Source organism: Passer montanus, unplaced genomic scaffold, assembly GCF_014805655.1.
Source record: "Passer montanus isolate IOZ18808 unplaced genomic scaffold, ASM1480565v1 scaffold65, whole genome shotgun sequence".
In the NCBI taxonomy this organism is placed as follows: Eukaryota; Metazoa; Chordata; class Aves; order Passeriformes; family Passeridae; genus Passer; species Passer montanus.
The window spans coordinates 2,325,408-2,347,389 of NW_024371593.1; the positions used below are offsets into that span (position 1 = coordinate 2,325,408).

Below are 21,982 nucleotides of genomic sequence, written 5' to 3' on the forward strand. Positions count from 1 at the left end.
AAAGTACCTGTACCAGACAGTTGGAAAATTTTGCCTAACCTTTCAAAGGGCAGCACCTTTCATATTTCAGGAAAGTTTACTGACAATCTATACAAGAGTTCAGCAACTTTGAATTAAGATGAGCAACTTCAACTGATATATGTAGACATAGAAAATCAAAGCATAGAAAACATAAGGAGAAAAGTGATAAAAACAACCTATTTCATTGCTAGGAAGTAGCTGAGTTTTTTAGAGCATGAAGAAAAGAATAACCTTGCACAGCATTTCTTGTTTTCTGCAGTAAATGTGTGATGGGTCAGTGGAACTGCAAAGACTTGCCCTGCCCTGGAAGGTGTTCACTGGAAGGAGGCTCCTTTGTTACCACATTTGATTCGAGGCCATATCGATTCCATGGGGTTTGCACTTATGTTCTTATGAAGGTAATTTCAACAGAATATCAAATGGATATATTTTAGCCAGTCTTTGGTTTCCTATTGGAACACAAACTGAGGACTTCATAAGATACACATTTATTCTACAAATCATTGTTGTACTGTCATAGGCTTCTCTTATTACTTCTCTTTTCCATTTCCCTCCAGAGTTCCAGCCTGCCACACAATGGAACCCTAATGGCTGTTTATGAAAAGACTGGTTATTCTCATTCTGAGACCTCACTTAGTGCTATAATTTACCAATCTACAAAGGTAGGTATTCCCTCCACAGGTTCCATCCAGCATTTTATCACTAGATTAGCAAAATATGTGCTCACAGTCATTGCTGGTAGCTTGAACTTAAAAATTACTGACAATAAATACTGAAGATGTGTTTCTGCTCATGTATACACAGTAAAGATCTCAGTTGCTGCATCAACTCAGGAAGGTATTTTCAAAGTGAAAGCTAAAAGCAGCATGTTATAATGTGAGAAAACGCTTGAATTAATTTTTTCTTTTACATAGATCATCAACAGTATAGTTAGTATAGACTTAACATATGAATAGCATCTGTAAAGATAGTTAGTTACTTCTTCTTCCATGTCCTCTTCTTACAGGACAAAATTGTGATTTCTCAGAATGATCTCCTTACTGATGATGATGAACTCAAGCGGCTGCCTTACAGATCAGGTAAAAAAGGGGGAATATAAGTTATATCCAAATTAAATGTCTGTTTTTACACAACCCAGCATCTTTCACAATCCTTCAATTGCTAATACTAGGGGTTTTAGAGGAAGGTTAAAGTCTCCTGCTGCATCTGTTCCTCTGTGGAGAGTTGTGTGTGGGAGAAGAGGTGTAGACAGAGTGCTAGAACATTTATATATGTGTTAAAATCGTTACCTTGCAGTATCATCAACATCTCTATTTTTAAATGTGCTTTTTCCTTCAGGAGACATCACTGTTTTCAGACAGTCCTCCATGTACGTTCAGATTCATACAAACTTTGGGCTGGAACTTGCAGTTCAAACATCACCTGTGTTCCAGGCCTATGTGAAAGTTGGATCACAATTCAAAGGCAGGACGCTAGGTAAGTAAACAAGTTCCCTTGCAAAGGAGAAAATGTAGGGAGTATAATTTTGATAACTTAGTATTAATCTTTTAGGAAATCAATTTTCTTCTCCAGATTCAAAGGAAAAAAAATACATTGGAAACTGAATTGATTTTTTGCTAGTAACTTTAAAATGAATCGAAGAAACTAGAGATGTCGCATTTTTCATATGTGTGCCTTTTTGAATATATGCTATACTGCACAATGAAGGAGCAGCAAATAAGTTTGTGTGGTCTCTACATTTTTCATACATAACACAATGCTGTTCTGTATTTTATGTGTGCCTTTTTGAATATATGCTATACTGCACAATGAAGGAGCAGCAAATAAGTCTGTGTGGTCTCTGCATCTTGAAGCGCAAAGTTCTTTGAATGTAGTGCACGACCACTGTAAACACAATGAGCCTAAGAATCTAAAAGCTTCTGAGCTGGTAATCACCGGATGGAGATGTTTATTGCTCAGCAACATTAGCCAAACAAGCATATTTTGCATTCTGATTATGGGGAATTGCAGAGAGGTTTTGGCTTTTACAAAAGCCTAAATGCATATTGTTTGTCCTTATGCATTTAATATACATGAGAAAACAGGCAACTTCAAAAGTGTTTCATGGCCTTTCTCTTTTACATTATTTAAAACCACTTTTTTCTAAAATAAAGACAAAATCTTCCCTATGATTTTGTCATTGATTAGAAACTGACACTCTTAACTTGAGGAGGCAGAGGCTCAGTGACTGAATGTGTACATAATCAAGATTCTCTGGCTACTTGACCTGAGTAGTCATTGACACTATGTAGAGCTTTTGAATCAATTGTCTCACTGTTATAGAATGAAACATAGGCCATTGTGCACACATTCTTTAATTTCCGCTGTCCCTTGCATTTCTGATGTTGTCAGGTTTGTGTGGCAATTACAATGGAGACACTACAGATGACTTCATGACTAGCATGGATATCACTGAAGGGACAGCCTCCCTGTTTGTAGATTCGTGGAGGGCAGGAAATTGCCATCCTGCCTTAGAGAGAGAGACTGACCCTTGCGCTTTGAGCCAACTGAACAGTAAGTAGATGATGCTGTGGTAACTGATCTCTCTGGCTGGCTTTGTCCAACACTTCCATAAGCCCATACCAGGGAAAGGAGAGAGCTGCACAGAAACAGAGACTGAGAGTATTGAACACCACAAATTCCGTCACCAACAAGCCATTTCTGCTTTCTAGAATACATATCAAGTGTAAGCTCATCAGATCCCGTTCTAGAGATCTGGGATTGAGATGATGAATGAGAGTGGTTTGACTTGTTTAGTGAAACTGCAATGTTCACGAGTTTGCTTAGGTTTGCTCAGTAGTACTGAGGCTGAAACCCAGGTTTTGTCTTCCCAAGTCTCCATTGCTATTGGTCTTTTTTAAAAAAGATGGTGAAAAAGAAAAAAAAGCTCTACTGAGCTGCTTGTACAAGAATAGTGTCTGAGAGCTAACAAGCTAGGAATTGTCCTGTTGTTCAGCACATCATTGCCGAAAGTCAACCTAGAACACCAAATTTTTTGAAAATTTCCTTCTCCATTTTTCCCCCTAACTTTCCCTTTTTAATGTTTATTGTTTACTTTCATTAGAAATATCTGCTGAGACTCATTGCTCCATTCTGACCAAGAAGGGTACGGTGTTTGAAAAATGCCATGCTGTGGTGAACCCTATTCCTTTCTACAAGGTATGAAGTTATTATGATGGATGTTGTACAGAGGGAGTCCAAATATAAAACAGAATTAGACTCATATACAGTGTCCCACGCATTGAATCAGCAATGCAGAGAAGCTTAGGAACAGGTGTGGTTTTGAAAATTATGTCTCCACCACACTGAAAGTCTGGTCACAGGCACCAGTCCCACCCCTGTGAATCAGAAAATATTTTTGCTCATGCTGCAGTTGTCCATGACAACATCTTTAACAGTGCAAACTGTTGATTTTACCATGTGCATAATTGAGTTTAGTATACTTGCCAATCTACACAAAACATTTTGAATATTAAATGAGAAGCAGAAAATAAAGGCATTTTTTTAGGGTACTAAATATATTTTATTTACATCAGCAATGCAATTCTCAGATATTTTCCATCAGTTTTAGTTATGCAGCACAAAGGCATTTTTTAGGGTACTAAATATGTTTTATTTACATCAGCAATGCAATTACTCAGATATTTTCCATCAGTTTTAGTTATGCAGCAGTATGTATCTTGTGTGACTTAGTCCTGTAATTCAGCATAGAATCATATTGTTTGGGAATGATTTTTGAGATTGAGTCCAACCATAAATACAATGCCAAGTCCACCACTACACCATGTCCCTAATTGTCACGTCCACACGTAGAATCATATTGTTTGGGAAAGATTTTTGAGATCATCAAGTCCAACCATAAATACAACAATGCCAAGTCCACCACTACACCATGTCCCTAAATGTCACGTCCACACATCTTTCAAATACCTTCAGGGTTTAGCACTTCCAAATGTCTGATCCCCAGTAACAAAGTACTCTCTGTGTGTTGGGTTTCAGAGGTGTGTCTACCAAGCCTGTAATTATGAAGAGACCTTTCCTTATATTTGTTCTGCTTTGGGATCATATGCACGAGCATGCAGCTCCATGGGTTTAATCCTTGAGAACTGGAGGAGCAGTATGGACAATTGTAGTGAGTACCTGAACCAACTCTTAGAGGTTTACCATCAGATGAGTAATGAGGAAATAGTGATCAGAAAGAAGAGCTGCAATTTGGTAACAAATATCCAACTCTTGGATCCCCTTCTAGTGTCTGCCTCAACAGAGTTGTTATTTCAAGACTATATGAAAAAGATTATTCATATGCTTTAAGATGAGCATGTGGATGCTTCCAGGACTTGATAATTACGGTACAGAATAGCCAGAAAAATAAAGCTATCCTGTAAAATAAGAAAGAACTAGCGTAAACTGGCTACAGATTTTATTTTATTATTTTGCAACTCAGACATAGGCACGGATTTCAATGTTACTGAAAAATACATTGATATTTCTGCTAAGATTCCCTTTGCATTATTAAATTCCAAGATTCACAAAAAAGCTGTAAGGTATTTTACCTGCATGAAACTTCTGAACAGCTGCATAGTTTGCTGTTAAGTCTTGGTCTGCAACATGTTTTGCTAGAGCTCCAAATCCACAGGAAGAGAAGCAACAGGAAGCATTAAGCATTGAAACTGTTGACACAAAATAAGCAGCACATAGTAAGCAAAAGGACATTATCTTTCACAAGGAAGACGATCAGTAAATGAAGTTTAACATACACTCTTGTCTTGTTTTATAGCCATTACTTGCACTGGCAATCAAACATTCAGCTACAACACCCAGGCATGTGACAGGACATGTTTGTCACTCTCCAACCGAGCCCTGGAATGCCATCCAACTGATATTCCTATTGAGGGCTGCCAGTGTCCTAAAGGAATGTTCCTGAACCACAAGAATGAGTGTGTTCGTAAATCTCATTGTCCCTGCTACTTAGAGGACAGAAAGTACATCCTGCCTGACCAGTCAACAATGACTGGTGGGATCACCTGGTAAGTGTGTTTAAAGGTGAACAAACTGAAAATGGAGGTGAGGGGTCTTCATGTATGTGTCAAGGGTCAACTGCAGTAAGCAGACAAGCACCGCACAGCTACTTATTCACTCCAGCAGGATGTGGAGGAGAATCAGGACAACAGCAAGAAACCTTATGGGTAGAGCTATAGACAGTTTACTAAGTTTCTTTACTAATAATAAGCAAAAAGCCTATTTAGTGAGCAAAGCAGCATGAACGAGCAAAGCAGCATGAACAATCAAAGCTAAGTAAGGAATTGATTCAGAACTTCCCGTCAGCAGGCAGCCATTCAGACGTTTCCAGGAAATCATTAATTTGCCATGCATAATGGGGTTTGTTGGGAAGATGAGTGCTGTAACTCAGAACATCCCTCCTTCTTCCTTCTTTACCTGAGCTTTTATTGCTGGTATAGTATGGAATCTTGCTTTGATCAGTGGGGTCAGTTGTCCTGGCTGTGTCCCCTCCCAGCTTTCACTTGGAACGAAAATACCTTGCTTCTCAGCCTCCTCCCTGGCAGGGCAACTTGATGAGCAAGAATGCTGGGACACTGTTCAGCACCAGCTAAAACAACATTTTGTTATCAACAATGTTTTGGTCTCAAATCCAAAACATAGCACCACTGTGCTGCTACAAAGAAAATTAACTCCATTCCAGCCCAAACGAGTAGAGTCTCCTTTATTTTTAATAGCATAAATTTCTTTTTCAAGACTTTTTTTTGCTCTTTTCTAAACTACAAATATTCTTAACTGAACAGAAAATGTTTTACTTACCTTCAGCTTGGAAGTGTTACAGAGAAAAATAAAAAATAATAGCTGAGATCTGGTTATTCATACTAGGAGATTTTCTCAACAGCTCATAGTGACAATTGCCTACTAGTGATAATTGGCATTTCATTTTCCCAACTGATGTTATTGTATAATACAAAAAGTGGAGAGACATGTTGACTCATATTCCACTTCAAATGATGGGAGGAGGTAGTAACATGAGCAAAACGTTTTACTCAAAAAATTTTGCAAAAAATCAAAATTTCTTTCTTAGAAGAGATTTTCATTGATTTTTCTTTTTCTTCCTAGCTACTGCGTTAATGGGAGGCTAAGTTGCACAGGCAAACCTCAAAATCCTGCAGGTATGAGTCTGATATTGTTTACTTATAAACATTTTTTGTCCTTTATGTTGTAAAATTACTACTTTGCTATTTTCTTCTGTGTTAATTTCTCCTCAATGTTAATTTTTCTTCCTTTTTCCTAGAAAACTGCAAAGCTCCTAAGAAATACATATCATGTTCTGACAATTTAGAAAACAAGTATGGAGCTGCATGTGCCCCTACCTGTCAGATGCTGGCTACTGGAATTGAATGTGTGAGTTTCACAGCTCTGGGATATTTATCCTTTTGAGAGAGATAGAATGTTCTAGTTGTTACTTAGAACTAGCTACATTGCTTCTAGTCAAATTAAAGGCATTATTTTTTCTTACATGATGCAGTTAAATATCAGTTTGTGGACAAAAAAATGGCACATATATTTAAGAATTGATTAAAGAAATTAATTGCATGAATTAATGAATGAAATTCTATTAGAATAAAAATCCATTGAGGATTCTTAACTACATGGCTGTAATCTCTGGCTCCATAAGCTGTGACTCCATGTCAATGGAAATATGGGGTTTATGCTTCCTGTTCTGTTTTTTTCTGAACTCTCTGCTGCTGTTGGTCACAGAATGCAGGAGACCTGGGCTAGGTGAAGATCTGGGCTGTCCTGATAGGGTTTTCTTACATTAAGGAAACAGATTAATTGGAAGAATTGTAATAAGCTTCCTTGATATGAAGAATATTCTGTTGTACTGTTTCTGAAAGACTGGTAGTGATGGAAGATATGTTTTTCAGAGTCTTCAGGTATGTTTAGTATCTCAGACCACAAGTATATGTTACAGCTTCAGTGAAACTAGTTCAACTGACAGTATATTAATACAAGGAACATCACAAAACTAAAATCAAGCCCAAACACGACTTAGCACAGGTTCACTCTTGACACCATTCACATCCAGGATAAAATGCATCTCACATTCTTGTCTTTTTGTTTTGCAATCTGTTGGCCTTTCCCAGATACCCACAAAGTGTGAATCAGGCTGTGTCTGTGCTGATGGCCTCTATGAAAATCTTGATGGCAAGTGTGTGCCAGCTGAGGAGTGTCCATGTGAATATGGTGGTCTTGCTTATGGGAGAGGTGAACAAATCCAGACGGAATGTGAGATCTGGTAAGAATCACAGAGTATTTCATTGCAGATCCTCTGTTTCACTGAAGTGTACAGTCACATAAAAATAAGTGTGTAACTGACTGGAGAGTAGGAAATGGCAACAGCTGTAAAGAAGAAATACTATGACAGAGTACAGGGATTAACGAGAGAAGCTTAACATTTGACAGTATATGTATGGATAAGAGTCATTGTACCAGCTTCAGGGACAATTTCTGCCTTATGTATGTTCAGGAATAAAGGCATCCAGTAAGGCCTGTGACTGTAAATGATACAAAGTCAAGAATTATTAACAACCCACTTAAGTAAAGATGAGGGCAAAATTTTTCTTCTTTTCTGTATGTAAAAGTAATCACCCCGAAAAAGATTCCCATCTCTTTAGCAGCACTCTCAGAGTACTTTATTCCCTTTCCAGTTACTAATCTATTATTAAAAAAAAAACCAAACCACTCCCCGAATTACACAGAGCAGTGACTTCTGATCTTGTTAAGAGCAAAAATAAATGGGTTTTATATACTATTTCTTTCATTAAAAAAGCACAAAAATTATTTAAGGTTTCTTCTTTATTATTATTTCATTTTCTAGGCAGTCCATAAATTTTAATTATGGTTCTTATATTAACTGTAACTTGGTCTCAGTGTACATAAGTCAATTAATCAAACATATTATCAATAAAAGTGAATATATATAAAAATAAGCAGGTGAAGATGGCATTTCTTTGAAATCTGAGTGTGGTTTCTCTTCTCACTCCCAGCACTTGCAGAAAAGGCAAATGGAAATGTGTTCAGAAAACAAGATGTTCCTCCACCTGTAATCTGTATGGAGAAGGCCACATCACCACCTTTGATGGACAGCGTTTTGTGTTTGATGGCAACTGTGAATACATACTAGCTATGGTAACCTGCTTCTGATTATTTCAGCAGCATCTCAGCATCAAGCAATAGCTGGATTTAAGAGACTAATAAAAATATGCTAGGATGCATCAATAAACAATACAGCACTTTGAATCTTTATAACCACCTACTAAGTTTCTATATATTATGTTTATTTCAATGCTTAGAATGAAAATATTCCACTTCTAAAAAACCAAAATTTTAATGTAATTATAACCAATTTTAGATTTTTAAAAAATATAATAGTTTAAATAGTCACTGTATTCTGTACCAGATTAATATGTCTTTTAGTGTGTTACCAATAAAGCAGAAGTCACCACCTCCCAAAACAGAATTACTCGTGACATTTTAAGCATCCTTTATTTTCTTATACTTTTATGTTTTAAGTTGTAAGACTTCAGGCACAGTCTATTGAAACTTTGTGTTTCTTGTGGTTTGTTTTGGGTTTTTTTTAGGATGGCTGCAGTATTAAAATATGTCTTTTAGGGAAGTTACCAACAAAGCAGAAGTCATCACCTCCCAAAACAGAATTACTCGTGACAATTTAAGCATCCTGTATTTTCTTATACTTTTATGTTTTAACTTGAAAGACTTCAGGCACAGTCTGTTGAACCTTTGTGTTTCTTGTGGTTTGTTTTGGGTTTTTTTTAGGATGGCTGCAGTATTAACAGACCCATTTCCTCTTTCAAAATTATTACTGAGAATGTCATCTGTGGGAAATCAGGAGTTACGTGCTCCAGATCCATCAGCATTTACCTTGGGGTAAGCTCTTCTTTCTGCCATTATCCAGCTGAATAGATTTTAAGACTAGGTTTTTCTTAGTTTTTTGGAAGCTTTAGCTGTGTCTTAAGAGAAGGATCTTGTAAGTGAAATTATGTGCTAAACCTAGAGCCTTAGTTTTAGTAGGAAATGCCATAGCTGTTTGTTTGGGTTTCTTTAATTCTCATGTTGTTTCATTCTCCAAGAATCCTGTCTATGTAGAAGCCAGGAAATTTTGAAGTTCACTCTGCAGTGAATTGCTCAATCAAAAAATACTGTTTTCCTGCTGCAGTATTACAGCAGCTGAACTTCAGCAACGAAAATGCTGAAACTTGATAAATTGTAACTTTCAGATAAATTTTCTTCCAGAATCTGACAATCATACTGAGAGATGAAACCTTCGCTATTTCTGGGGAAAATCCTGGTATAAGATACAAAGTGAAAAAGAATGCCCTTCACCTGATGTTTGATATCATTATCCCAGGAAAATACAACATGACCCTTATTTGGAATAAGCACATGAACTTCTTCATCAAGATCTCCAGAGAAACACAGGTATTGCAGAAAAATTTCCTTTAAGTGTCCCTCCATTCAGATTGAATTGCACATTTGATCATGGTTGCCTTGAATCTCTGTGATGGCAAAGGTTTTCCAGAAATGCTACCAGCAATTCAGTTTTATCATTATCTCCAAAACAGCAGAGATCTTCACAAGAAGCTAACTTTTAAGGGATTTCTGTACTGCATTCAGGAAATTTTTTAGCTAAATGTTTGTAATTTAGGCATTTGCACATTTGAATTAGATCTCTAAATGGTGACAGTTTACAGTTTAGACGAGAAACCCACTCGCAAGTATGTTATGAGAGAGTATTTGTAGATGACATTCCCTCCTAAAGCACAGGAAACAGTCAGTGATCAAAAGGGAAGGTGAGAATTTTAACTTGCTGAACTGATATTGGTGCTTTCATTGAATCTAGGAAACAATCTGTGGTTTGTGTGGTAACTATAATGGCAACATGAAGGATGACTTTGAAACTCGAAGCAAGTATGTGGCATCAAACGAGCTGGAATTTGTCAACTCTTGGAAAGAGAATCCTCTCTGTGGGGATGTGTACTTTGTAGTGGACCCCTGTAGCAAGAACCCTTATCGTAAAGCATGGGCAGAAAAGACATGTTCCATCATCAACAGCCATGTTTTTTCTGCCTGTCACAATAAGGTAAGAATTTATTTGCTTTTTAAAAATTATTTATAGGCATAATCCATATTCTTCCAAATGCTCACACCTCCAACAGGTGATTTTCTATTTGGCAAAATGTTTCAATAAAATACATTTTAAAATGTTTATAGCTCACGTTTATGTTAATTTTCTTTTTTTTTATTTGCACTTCACCAGCCATTTTGTAGATACAAATTCTAAATATGCTATTAACTAATTAGTTAAAACTAAAAGAGTGAAAAAAGAGTGAAGACTTAAGAATCAGGAATTAGTCAGTCTGTTGGTGATGCCTCATATTGATCAATGCATTTTCAGGTGATGAAAACCAGTAAGAAATGTGGATAATACTGCAGTGGCTATGCATATACATAGAGTATAATCCTGGAAAATGAATCCCTTCCTCTTGCCATGCAGGTGAATCGGATGCCCTACTATGAGGCCTGTGTCCGAGACTCCTGTGGGTGTGACATTGGAGGGGACTGTCAGTGCATGTGTGACGCCATCGCAGTCTATGCCATGGCATGCTTGGAAAAAGGCATCTGCATTGACTGGAGGACCCCTGAGTTCTGTCGTGAGTTTCCTTAAGCTCTCCTTAAACAGGTTTAAGAGATTTTTATTGTCAGTATATTCATTTGGCAACATAGGAAACTTAGTAATAACTACCTCAAGGTCTGCATTTTGTCTGTGGGCAAAGAGTTAACCTCAGACACCTGGGTTTCAAAATCTGTACTTTACCAAAATATTTTAACTCTTTTTGCCATGGAATAATGAGAGAGAAAATAATGTGGTCACAGAAAGCAGATTGTTTTCTTCTGCTGTCAGTGTATAGTGCACTGTGACTTTGCCAGCAGAGAGAGCATGAAATGATAAAAAAAGAATGTTTCATTTGAGCTATGATGAAATCAGTTTCTGTATGGATGTCAAGGGAATGTAGACAGCTGTGTTGGCTGGAACACTGTAAAACAGGAAAATGACATCAAGGTGTTCCAAAACAGCAAATACAAAGGAAAAAAGAGGATGAACATGCTATAAATCAATGTTAGAGTTGTCATCTTGATGGATTTCTTTCCACATTTCAATATATTGTGTATGAAAAGTTGTGGAAATGTCTGCATACTGTACTTGCAAAAAAAACCCTGACTTCCACAAGTTAAAATATGTATTTACATCACAAGCTAATCACTGCAGTGGTATTTTTTTTATTCCAACTGTTAATTAATTTTGTCTTCCTTCTAGTACTTTGGAAGTATCCCAGTATGCCATTAATTTGAAAAATAAAAATCTTCTCTCTTACTTGTCCTTTTTTTAGCTGTCTATTGCGAGTATTACAATTCTCATAACAGAAAAGGAATTGATGATGCTTTTTCCTATGACTACAACGATGACAAATGCACCTGGCACTACAGGCCTTGTAACTGTCCAAATCAAAACTACAAATACGTCAATATTGAAGGTAATAACCTCTTCTGCTGTAAACCAGGAAACAGTAACATAATTATTTTCAGTGCTGGTTTTTTTTTTTTAATCAGTCATATTACAGTTAAATAATAATCTAATTGATGTTATTTTGGAAGAAGTTTTGCTGATATTTCCCTTACCAGTAGTGTTTTAAATACATAATCAACTCAGTAGATGTACTATATTTAGCTTTATATCAGGCTCAGCCAGTCTGGAAGAGAAATTTTAACTTGCACCAAATCAAAAGAATGCACTGTACTTAGGAAAGAAAACATGGAGAGAGAAATTAATATTTTTCTTAAACAAATGGATATAGCTGGAGAAACTAAAAAATTCCTACACAGACAAAACCTCCTTCTGAGGATAACATTGGAAATACTTACCTGAATAGATGATGTTGAACTTTATACTATTTTTTAATAACATATATATAATATATTCAATTATAAATAGTGTAAATTAAATGCCTTTCTCTGAGAAATGTAAAACAAACTTCTCTTCCTCTTTCTTCAGGCTGTTACAACTGCTCTCATGATGAATACTTTGACCATGAAGAAGAAAGGTGCATGCCATGTGGTAAGCAGCATTTCTTTCTCCACAGTAACTTGAAAACCATACTACAACTTTTGCACAGACTCAGAGAAAATATTTTTCTAGTATCTCTTCATAAATGAGTGTTCATCTAAACACAACTTCCTTTCAAAATAAACCCATTACTATACTGCTTGTAAAATACAGTATTGGTGTTCTAATCTGTGTGAGGCACAGGCCCAGCAGAGCTGTGAGTCTCAGAGGTATTCAACACATTTCACAGAAAAAAGGGGAAATGTGTAGCAGAAAAGCAGATTTAGCTACTGGACTCAATAAATATCTTTCTAGATTTTTTTTTCATTAACTTGAGGTTTATTACCATATGGCTTGTTTCCATGAAAACCTATCTTAATAAATAAGGTTTTGGATAGATTCTAGCTGGACAGTTTGGATTTTCATGCAGATGTAAAAAAACCTTAAGAACAAAATTCCCATTATAAAATTTGTCTTGTGTAACCAGAATCTCAGCTAGTGATCTCCTTTACATACAAAACCATGTTCTACTATCCCTGAAAACTGAGGTTAGCCATAAAAGTCATAACAAAGATAGAAAAACTTACTAATGTTCATTATAATAATGAGATGTACTGATTTCTTTGTAAGTACGTCCTTTGATGTGAATTTGACCACTGAAATATGTAAAATGAAATACTTTCAGGAATACCTCAGTAATTAGCAGAATTCTTGGAATCCAATCAGAGGAGATTTGCCTTATCTGGGATATTTTAATATGTTTTTTTTCCACAAATATAACCTGTTTTGCCTTTATGTAACAGGACAAGTGAACGTTACCACCACACCCGAACCATCTTCACCTTCACCAGGTTAGTTTACACAGTTGACCAACTGATAAGTGTTTATGAAATCAATCATGTCATTTTCTGTGTGATATGGCAGCATTATCAGTTTCACATGCATAAGATGAAATTATTAAAAATACCCTGGTACCATAATATCCTGGGCTGCATCAAAAGCTGCATAGCCAGCAGGGCAAGAGAGGGCCTCTGCTCTGATGAGAGCCCATCTGGAATGCTCTGTCCAGCTCTGCAATCTTTAATTCAAGAAAGACAGAGGAGGGCCACAAAAATGACCGGAGGGCTGGAACACCTCTCCTGTGAGACAAGGCTGAGATCTGGGGTTGTTCAGCATGAGGAGGAGAAGGCTCCGTGGAGACCTCTTTGTGGCTTTTCAATACTAGAATGGGGCTTATAAGAAAGATGGAGACAGACTTTTTAAGTAGGGCCAATTGTGATGGGACAAGGGGTAATGGTTTTAAATCAGAAGAGAATAAATCTGACTAGATGTAAGGAAGAAATAGTTTATGATGAAGCTGGTAAAACACTGGAAGATGTTCCAGCCAGGAGAGACTGTTGAATCCCCTTACCTGGAAGCATTCAGTTAAGGCTGGAAAGGCATTTGAGCAACCTGATCTAGTTGAAGACATCTCTGCTCATTGCAGAGGGAGTGGATTAGATTACCTTTAATGGTCTAAACCAACCAAAGTGATTCAATGATTCTATGATGAAAAGGATCTCACATAAATTTATGCCATATCTTACTAGAGACTGGCCATATAACACTTCAACAATTGAAGAAAATCTTGATGGAAATGTGTTGACTGACTAAACCAAATCCCTATAGCCTGATACAGGAAAGGAATCTACATTTCTTGATCTTAAATTTGTTAGAAATTCCATTAATTTTCCTGAAGACAGATGGTATTGGAAAACTTTATACTGTGGGTTGTGTGAATAATAAAATTATGGATACTATTTGATATAGGGTTGGAATATTGTTCCAGCTCTGCTGATATGAACAAGTGTTTATGCCAAATTCATTTTAAAGTAAAGAAAAAGGTATAAAGTATCTCCAGGAATACCTGTTTAATGTATTCACTGCACATAATAGCAAAGGAAGTAATGGATAACAGCTCTTCAAGGTTTAATCTAAAAGGTAATGGATTTTAATAGTAGCTACTGCTAATAGCAATAAAAACACTTGTTGTACTTTAGAAAAAATCCATTAATATAGATATGTTATCAATAGATTATTGAGGACTATTTCTCATCTTTTAATTTTGTGGGGTTTTTTTCTCTTAGTAACAACAGTGCAGCCTAAGGTAACAAGAAGCTCTACCACAAGCACACTTCTAACAGAACCCAGTACTTCTTCTGCAACAACTGCATCACCTGAGACTACAAATCCAACAATAACTGCAAAAATTACAGTTCCAAGAACTTCACATCCTCTTGTCACAATCAAGTCAACTACTGGTAGGTTTTTAGTGGTATTGTCTAAAATTAATTATTATAAGCTTGTTCTAAACCTCTGTTCATTGTTGAGATACCATTCCTAGCAATGCATTTCAAATTCACAACATCCAAGCATTAGACTCCAAATCATGAAGCAGGCAAAGCAAACTTCCAGAAGGGAGTTTCTAAACTAGAAATGTTCAGAAGTGTAGATTGAAAGTGCATAAAAAGATATAGGATATAGGCATTAGGTTAAAAATGCAATCAAAAAGTGAGTTAACTGAGAAACACAATTAGAAGTTCTATAAGCAGTGAGCAAGCCCAGCTCCAGTTGGGTTTATTAGCTCAGCTTCAGCCTCTTTTCCACTGGTTTATTTATGGAGTTCAAGAAGCACCCAGTCTATTGACTCTGAATAATGTAAGCAAGCCCCAAAGCAGAGTCACACAGGTATCAGTGTAACAGCTTTGTCTAGGCTTCTAAAGCCCTGTTCTCTGGAAGATGACTCTGCCAGCATAAATTACCTTCTGATTCTGTGGCTTGTGGAGCCTCATTTAGCCTTATACCAGCATGCACTTCAGCTAATCAACCATCTTGGACCATGGCTGTCAGGGAAAGCAGAGGTAAAAATAGGTTCCAAAGGTGTCAAAATACATGAAAGCTGACATTGTGACAGATGATTTGTGCACTGAGGCAAGGAGAGTATACAGTATGATGTTATTTAGCTTTTCAATACAAATTGCATAAAGCTGCACATATGGCTGATTTGAAACATAATAAAAGCCAATGGACAAAGCCCATACAGACTTTAGCCAAAGTGACAACAAAGCTAACTACTTATATATTAAACAAGTGTAATATAGAAAAATACAGAAAATTAGAACAAAGCCAGACATGAGACAATAGAAAAATACAAGCTCAGAAATATTTGGTAAGTTTATGAGAACATGAATACAACAATCATACTGAAAATATTTGAAAAATGAAAAATTATCTCTAAAATACTAATATCTTCTTTATAATTTATCTGGTTTTAATTTGTCTATGAATTGGTTACTCACATTATATTTTTACCTTTATTCCAAAAGAACATACAACATCAATTTTTACCACATCAAACATGACTACAACCATCACTACCCCTTCCATGACCACCTCAGTGAAAAGAACCATGGCCACTACACCAAAATCTGTTCCCTCATCAACCGCTGCTTCAACTGAGACAGAACAAGTATGGGTCACGTCACCACCCTTCAAGACCACCACCAAAAGGGAAATGGCAACCTCCCCAACACCTACTCAAACCACAACTTTCAGCCAGCCTAAACTAACAACAGCAGGTAAATAACACTTTCTTACATCTGTCAAGTGAAGCCATCACTCACAAGGCATATGTCAATATACTCCTTATAAAAAAAGCCAAGCATTCTTACCAGTGGTCTTAACATTTCTAACAGAAAGGAAAGGACATGGATAAGAAGTGTGATTAAAATGGAGATTTGTCTTGCCAACAGAACAAGCATCTGACCTCCAAATATGATGTTAAAGCTAAGATTTCTCTTCCGACACTTCCTCCAAATTTAGACAAAATCTCTCTATGCCTCAAAGCAAGTTCTTGATAACTCACAGTCTACAGAATATATATTCCCCCTACCCATTGTAAGAAATACTCCCCCCCAAAAATATTAACCTTTTTGAATGTCTGACACTCAATAAACAAACAAGGATGGTCTCCTCTGAGACTGTTTGACAACATGAATTGTTGTCAACAATTAGCAACTGACAGGCTGGGACAGTGTGTGGTGGGAAGTCTACTGAAGTGGGAGGGCAGCTGTACACTCTTTCCCAAATCCAGGTCTCTCCCACAAAGTACTGTTGGGGTGCATATATCTGGGTTTTCTTGTGCAAGCAATAATAGCTTCCTCTAGGAAGCTCACCAGCTCCCAACCATTACTAATATTCATTATTTCACCACAGAGAGTGAGGGAACCGAAGCAACCACTCTGCACTACCCAGAAGGTGAGTAAAAGGGATTAGAGAGATGCACTTGGCCTAAGACTCTGCTTCACTTACCTCAGCTTTTCCAGATGATGGTCTTGCCCGGTTTGGAATACTTGGGGAGGGGAAACACATGCATGGAAACAAGACTCTTCTTTCCTCATGAGCTTCAGAAAAAGGCAGGGAGTGTCACATTGTCAGAGGCACCCTTCAGACCCACCCTCAATCAATTTGTGCTTTTCTCTCTGCAGTTGTCACCCATGTAAGAACAACGTTGACACAGCCTGCACAGCACCTCATGACACAGACACAGACCACCCCTGCCACATCCACCAGCAGCACCTCTGTCCCAGGAGAGACCAGCCCTGCCACCAGCCCAGAAGTTCCACTGACAAGGACATTTCCAAGCTCCAGCTCTTTGCCTGTCACTTCAGTCTCATCTACTTCTTCCCTCTCCTCAACCCAGCTGGGAACATCATATCCTGGTAAGGCTCCCTCCTGCCCTTCTTGTTGCTCTGTCTGTTTTTCCAGCTTCCTACTCTTCTCTTCTAAAAAGCATGTCCCACAAAGGCTTCAGTTTTCGTACTTGTTCTCAGTTCCCCCTGCTATTGCCACAGGACACCAGCAGGTCCTGGGCCTGACCCACACGTGACCCTGACTGTATCCTTCTCCCTGCAGCTTCAGGGCTTTGGCTCTGGGGCACTGGTCTCTCTTGAGGGTTCAGGCATCCATGAGTTCCTGCCCCATAGCTACCAATCAGATACAAGCTGAAACACCTCTCTCTTCTTACAGTGCTGCCCTGATAATGCACAGTGGGGCAGCGGTGAACAAAAGGTGGGGAAACTGGAAACACATCTCCAATTTCCAGCTCAGGACAGTTTTGAGTGAGAGGCATAACCCAAGGCATCATCTCCAGCCAAAGGATGCCTAGGCCCTGGCACATCCATGAAAAGTGCCATTCAACAAATATGACCTCATGAACCAATGCTGACCCCGAGTGCAAGAGTCACCAGTGGAGGGTGGGCAAGAAAGTGTGCACTCAACTCCAGGCTGAAGTTTTTTCACTTAGACCCATGTGCCAGATTCGTCTTAGTGTTGATCCTCCTTTGGGCAGATGCCACAACATGCGTTACCTAGAATCCTTCCCAAGACTCAATGATTCTTTTCTCTCATCCCTTTCTTTGTAGCAAGGGAGCCAACCAGAGCTAAGATACCAACTACTAAAGTAGTAACAGGTGAGTGCTCTGGTTATGAAAGAGATGAGAGTCATCCAAGCCAATGTATCCATATCCCTTCAGTAGCCACAGCTCTCCCATGGATGCCTCCAAGACAAGTCTGCAGCAAGACAGTTTTAAACAACCAGTAAACAAGTGCTACCCCTTCCCCACTCGGCTGTTCCAGGAAGAAGGAGATGAGATAAGTAGCTAGAGGTCAATCTTCAAAATAGTCAACAGCAAGCACTTACGAAAGAAAAGCAGGACAGGATGGAACATATTTAGGATAATGGGCACTGTTACTAACTGAAAAAAGAAACCAAACCCAAAACCAACTAGATTTAGTGGGAATTAGGCGTCCCATGCTGGGCCATAACTGAGCACAAAACTCCAAAACAGAAGAGTCAATATCACCCAAGTACCCATAAGCCAGCAAGATATGACTGACCTGTGCTTCCCTCCTGGCAGCCTTCACCCACAAACAGTCAACTGCGCCACACATCCGACCATCCTTGACCACGCACAAGACCTCGGCTGCCATCTCCATCAGCAGCACCTTCAGGACCTCTGTCTCCACAGGAGCCAGCCCTCCAAGCAGCACAGAAGTGCCTCTGGAAACAGCCTCTCCACATCCCAGCTCTCCACCTGCCCCCAGCAGCCCGCTCAGCACCCGGCTGCCATCCACTGCCACCACTTCCACAGCTGCCTCCACAGCAGCTCCCAGCAGCAGCCCCAGGCCCACACCTACAACCCTGAGGCCCAAGGCCTCTTCCCCAACAACCAGTGCTGCAAAGGAGTCTCCTGTCACAGAGTCCTCTGCACCCACCACAGCCAAAACCAGCACCCTGCCATGGCCTGCTTCTTCTCCCTCCTCAACTGTGTCCACAACATGGCTCAGCTCCCTAAAGCCTGGTAAGGCTCTCTCTTACCTCTGCTGCTACTTCTGCCAGCTCTCCCTTTTCTCTTTCATTTCAGCAATGCAGACCACTTCTGCATTAATTTCTTTAACATTGCTCTTCACTCCCACTTCTTTTTGAATCAGCAGTGTAATGTGGTTGTCATTTGGTATCACCCTAGAGCTCCTGTCACTCCCACGTTGGCCACTATGTCAGTTCTGAAGTGGGCAAACTTTAATGTGCTCCTCTTCCTTGGAAGACTTGCGCATCCACACAGTATCTGCTTCCAGAAGGAGGGAGAGGCATCATGCCTGTAGGAAAGAAGCGTGTCATTTTCCTCCCTTTTTATGGGAAAAAAGAGGGCGGGTAAAGGGCAGAGTCCTTGGTCTCACCTCCCTCCCTCTGATAAACACTGAAGTCCAGCATGCTGAAGTTTTTGATGTTTGTGCTCCCAGTCCGGCGCCACAATGACCACATTTGCCTTCTCCTTATGCCCTCATCCACAACTGACCTGTGCTTCCCTCCTGGCAGCGTTCACCCATGAACAGTCAACTTTGCCACACATTGGGCCGTCTGTGACCACGCACAAGACCTCGGCCACCACCTCCATCAGCAGCACCTCCAGGACCTCTGTCTCCACAGGAGCCAACCCTCCAAGCAGCACAGAAGTGCCTCTGGAAACAGCCTCTCCACATCCCAGCTCTCCTCCTGCCCCCAGCAGCCCGCTCAGCACCCGGCTGCCATCCACTGCCACCACTTCCACAGCCGCCTCCACAGCAGCTCCCAGCAGCAGCCCCAGGCCCACACCTACAACCCTGAGGCCCAAGGCCTCTTCCCCAACAACCAGTGCTGCAAAGGAGTCTCCTGTCACAGAGTCCTCTGCACCCACCACAGCCAAAACCAGCACGCTGCCATGGCCTGCTTCTTCTCCCTCCTCAACTGTGTCCTCAACGTGGCTCAGCTCCTCACAGCCTGGTAATACATCCTCCCAGCTGTCCTGCTCTGCCCAGCTTCTCACGCCCTTCCATCACCATTCCCTCCATGAATCATACAGCACTTGTGGATCTTTGTCTGCCCATCCCACCATTCCCACTGCCTTTGCTCAGCTTGGTTCCTGGTGTATTCCTGGACATGTGCACTGGCTCTGCTTGGGATAGAGCTAATTATTGTTCCCAGCAGGTTTCCTGGTGTTTTAGATGTGAGTCCCAGCCGGTGTTGATGGCACACAAGTGCTTTGGTGACTGATCAGGAGTGCCAGCTCCACCCCCAGGCCTCCACTGTTTGTTCTTCTGCCAGCCTGGGAGTGGGCATGGGGTGGTCACAAGTCCATCAGGGACACAGCAGCATAGCTGGCCCAAAGCCAGTGTCCAAGGGGACACTGCATACCACAGAATATCATGCTGAGCTGTACAGTGAGGATGGACTGAATGGGACAGTTATTCCCAAACAGCCATTGCTTGGCTGGATATTAGCCAGTTGCCAGAAGTTGTACGTTATGGCCATCTTGGGGGTGGGTCTTGGTTTGTTTTTCCTGTAGTTTCTTTACTTTTGAAAAATTTTTCCATCCAGACACATGTGGCTGTTCTTGCTTTTTCCAGTTCTCTCCCCATGGAGGTTGAGTGGTAGTGAATGAGGGATTGCCAGGGTAGACACTTCATGCAGACAGGGTCACCCCATGATCACCTGGCAAGTATTGGCCCTGACCGGCCCTGATTGATGACAAAGATAAATGGAGGAGCAAAATGTCTGGTCATTCCTGTTCTCAGAAAAATTCAGTGCAATATTAGGCTTAACTTCTCCTCACAACAATATAACACAAAGCTTGTACCTATCTCCTTCACTTTCCCCTTCTGCCCTCATACTCAACTGACCTGTGCTTCCCTCCTGGCAGCCTTCACCCATAAAATGTTGACCATGCCACACACTATAACACCTGTGACCACAGAGAAGACCACGGCCACCACCTCCATCAGCGGAACCTCCAGGACCTCTGTCTCCACAGGAGCCAGCCCTCCAAGCAGCACAGAAGTGCCTCTGGAAACAGCCTCTCCACATCCCAGCTCTCCACCTGCCCCCAGCAGCCCGCTCAGCACCCGGCTGCCATCCACTGCCACCACTTCCACAGCCGCCTCCACAGCAGCTCCCAGCAGCAGCCCCAGGCCCACACCTACAACCCTGAGGCCCAAGGCCTCTTCCCCAACAACCAGTGCTGCAAAGGAGTCTCCTGTCACAGAGTCCTCTGCACCCACCACAGCCAAAACCAGCACCCTGCCATGGCCTGCTTCTTCTCCCTCCTCAACTGTGTCCTCAACATGGCTCAGCTCCCCACAGCCAGGTGAGGCTCCTGAACTCCATTTTTGATTATTTCTGTCCAGCCTCACAGGCTGCATGCAGAGTTGTTTTAGTTTTTGCACTCAATCCCCTATGTTTATGCTTTGCAGCTGTGGTGTGGCCTTACTTAGTTAGGCTCTGGGACACTGATCTTGCCCATGGAGGCTGAACTGCCAGTGTCAGAGGGGACTGTCCTTTAGCTCTGCCTGTTCCTTGATGGGCATATGCATATTCACACAGGGTCCTCTTCTAGAAGCAGGTAGTAGGATGTTGCCCGTTGGAAGGCACTGTATCCATTTCCTCCCTTTTTAAGACAGAAACCAGACAGCTTTAGACAAGACTCACAGTCTCGTTGCTCACTTTTTCCCAGGGAATACTGAGTACAGCACAGCCCTGCTGTTTTTGTTTATATCCTAAATATGAAGCCTCTGACCACCTCCATTTCCAGCTTTTGCTGCGCTCATCCTCAAAAGCTCTGTGCTTTACTTCCAGCAGCCTTCACCCATGAACAGTCAACTTTGCCACACATTGGGCCACCTGTGACCACGCACAAGACCTTGGCCACCACCTCCATCAGCAGCACCTCCAGGACCTCTGTCTCCACAGGAGCCAGCCCTCCAAGCAGCACAGAAGTGCCTCTGGAAACAGCCTCTCCACATCCCAGCTCTCCACCTGCCCCCAGCAGCCCGCTCAGCACCCGGCTGCCATCCACTGCCACCACTTCCACAGCCGCCTCCACAGCAGCTCCCAGCAGCAGCCCCAGGCCCACACCTACAACCCTGAGGCCCAAGGCCTCTTCCCCAACAACCAGTGCTGCAAAGGAGTCTCCTGTCACAGAGTCCTCTGCACCCACCACAGCCAAAACCAGCACCCTGCCATGGCCTGCTTCTTCTCCCTCCTCAACTGTGTCCTCAACGTGGCTCAGCTCCTCACAGCCTGGTAAGGCTTCCTCCTACCTATCCTGGTACTTCCTGCTGCTCTCCCTTTTCCTCTCTTCATTTCTGTCAGAGCAGATTTCT

General features: G+C 40.7%; 1 protein-coding gene across 1 annotated transcript in view; it reads left to right on the forward strand.

Moving 5' to 3' along the window:
• The window catches only part of MUC6 (mucin 6, oligomeric mucus/gel-forming), a 41,896-nt gene that overhangs the window by 14,120 nt on the left and 5,794 nt on the right, over window positions 1–21,982 (forward strand). The window contains exons 10-37 of the mRNA XM_039728462.1: window positions 281–419; window positions 579–683; window positions 1,028–1,100; window positions 1,360–1,497; window positions 2,413–2,574; window positions 3,125–3,219; window positions 4,060–4,192; window positions 4,838–5,087; window positions 6,181–6,233; window positions 6,356–6,465; window positions 7,209–7,360; window positions 8,112–8,253; window positions 8,902–9,012; window positions 9,379–9,564; window positions 9,986–10,225; window positions 10,640–10,796; window positions 11,535–11,678; window positions 12,197–12,259; window positions 13,051–13,098; window positions 14,374–14,547; window positions 16,502–16,543; window positions 16,774–17,007; window positions 17,710–17,757; window positions 18,205–18,519; window positions 18,568–18,648; window positions 19,164–19,607; window positions 20,524–20,967; window positions 21,456–21,902. Coding sequence (XP_039584396.1) covers window positions 281–419; window positions 579–683; window positions 1,028–1,100; window positions 1,360–1,497; window positions 2,413–2,574; window positions 3,125–3,219; window positions 4,060–4,192; window positions 4,838–5,087; window positions 6,181–6,233; window positions 6,356–6,465; window positions 7,209–7,360; window positions 8,112–8,253; window positions 8,902–9,012; window positions 9,379–9,564; window positions 9,986–10,225; window positions 10,640–10,796; window positions 11,535–11,678; window positions 12,197–12,259; window positions 13,051–13,098; window positions 14,374–14,547; window positions 16,502–16,543; window positions 16,774–17,007; window positions 17,710–17,757; window positions 18,205–18,519; window positions 18,568–18,648; window positions 19,164–19,607; window positions 20,524–20,967; window positions 21,456–21,902 — 4,730 coding nt within the window. The remainder of the gene's footprint in view (window positions 1–280; window positions 420–578; window positions 684–1,027; window positions 1,101–1,359; window positions 1,498–2,412; window positions 2,575–3,124; window positions 3,220–4,059; window positions 4,193–4,837; window positions 5,088–6,180; window positions 6,234–6,355; window positions 6,466–7,208; window positions 7,361–8,111; window positions 8,254–8,901; window positions 9,013–9,378; window positions 9,565–9,985; window positions 10,226–10,639; window positions 10,797–11,534; window positions 11,679–12,196; window positions 12,260–13,050; window positions 13,099–14,373; window positions 14,548–16,501; window positions 16,544–16,773; window positions 17,008–17,709; window positions 17,758–18,204; window positions 18,520–18,567; window positions 18,649–19,163; window positions 19,608–20,523; window positions 20,968–21,455; window positions 21,903–21,982) is intronic.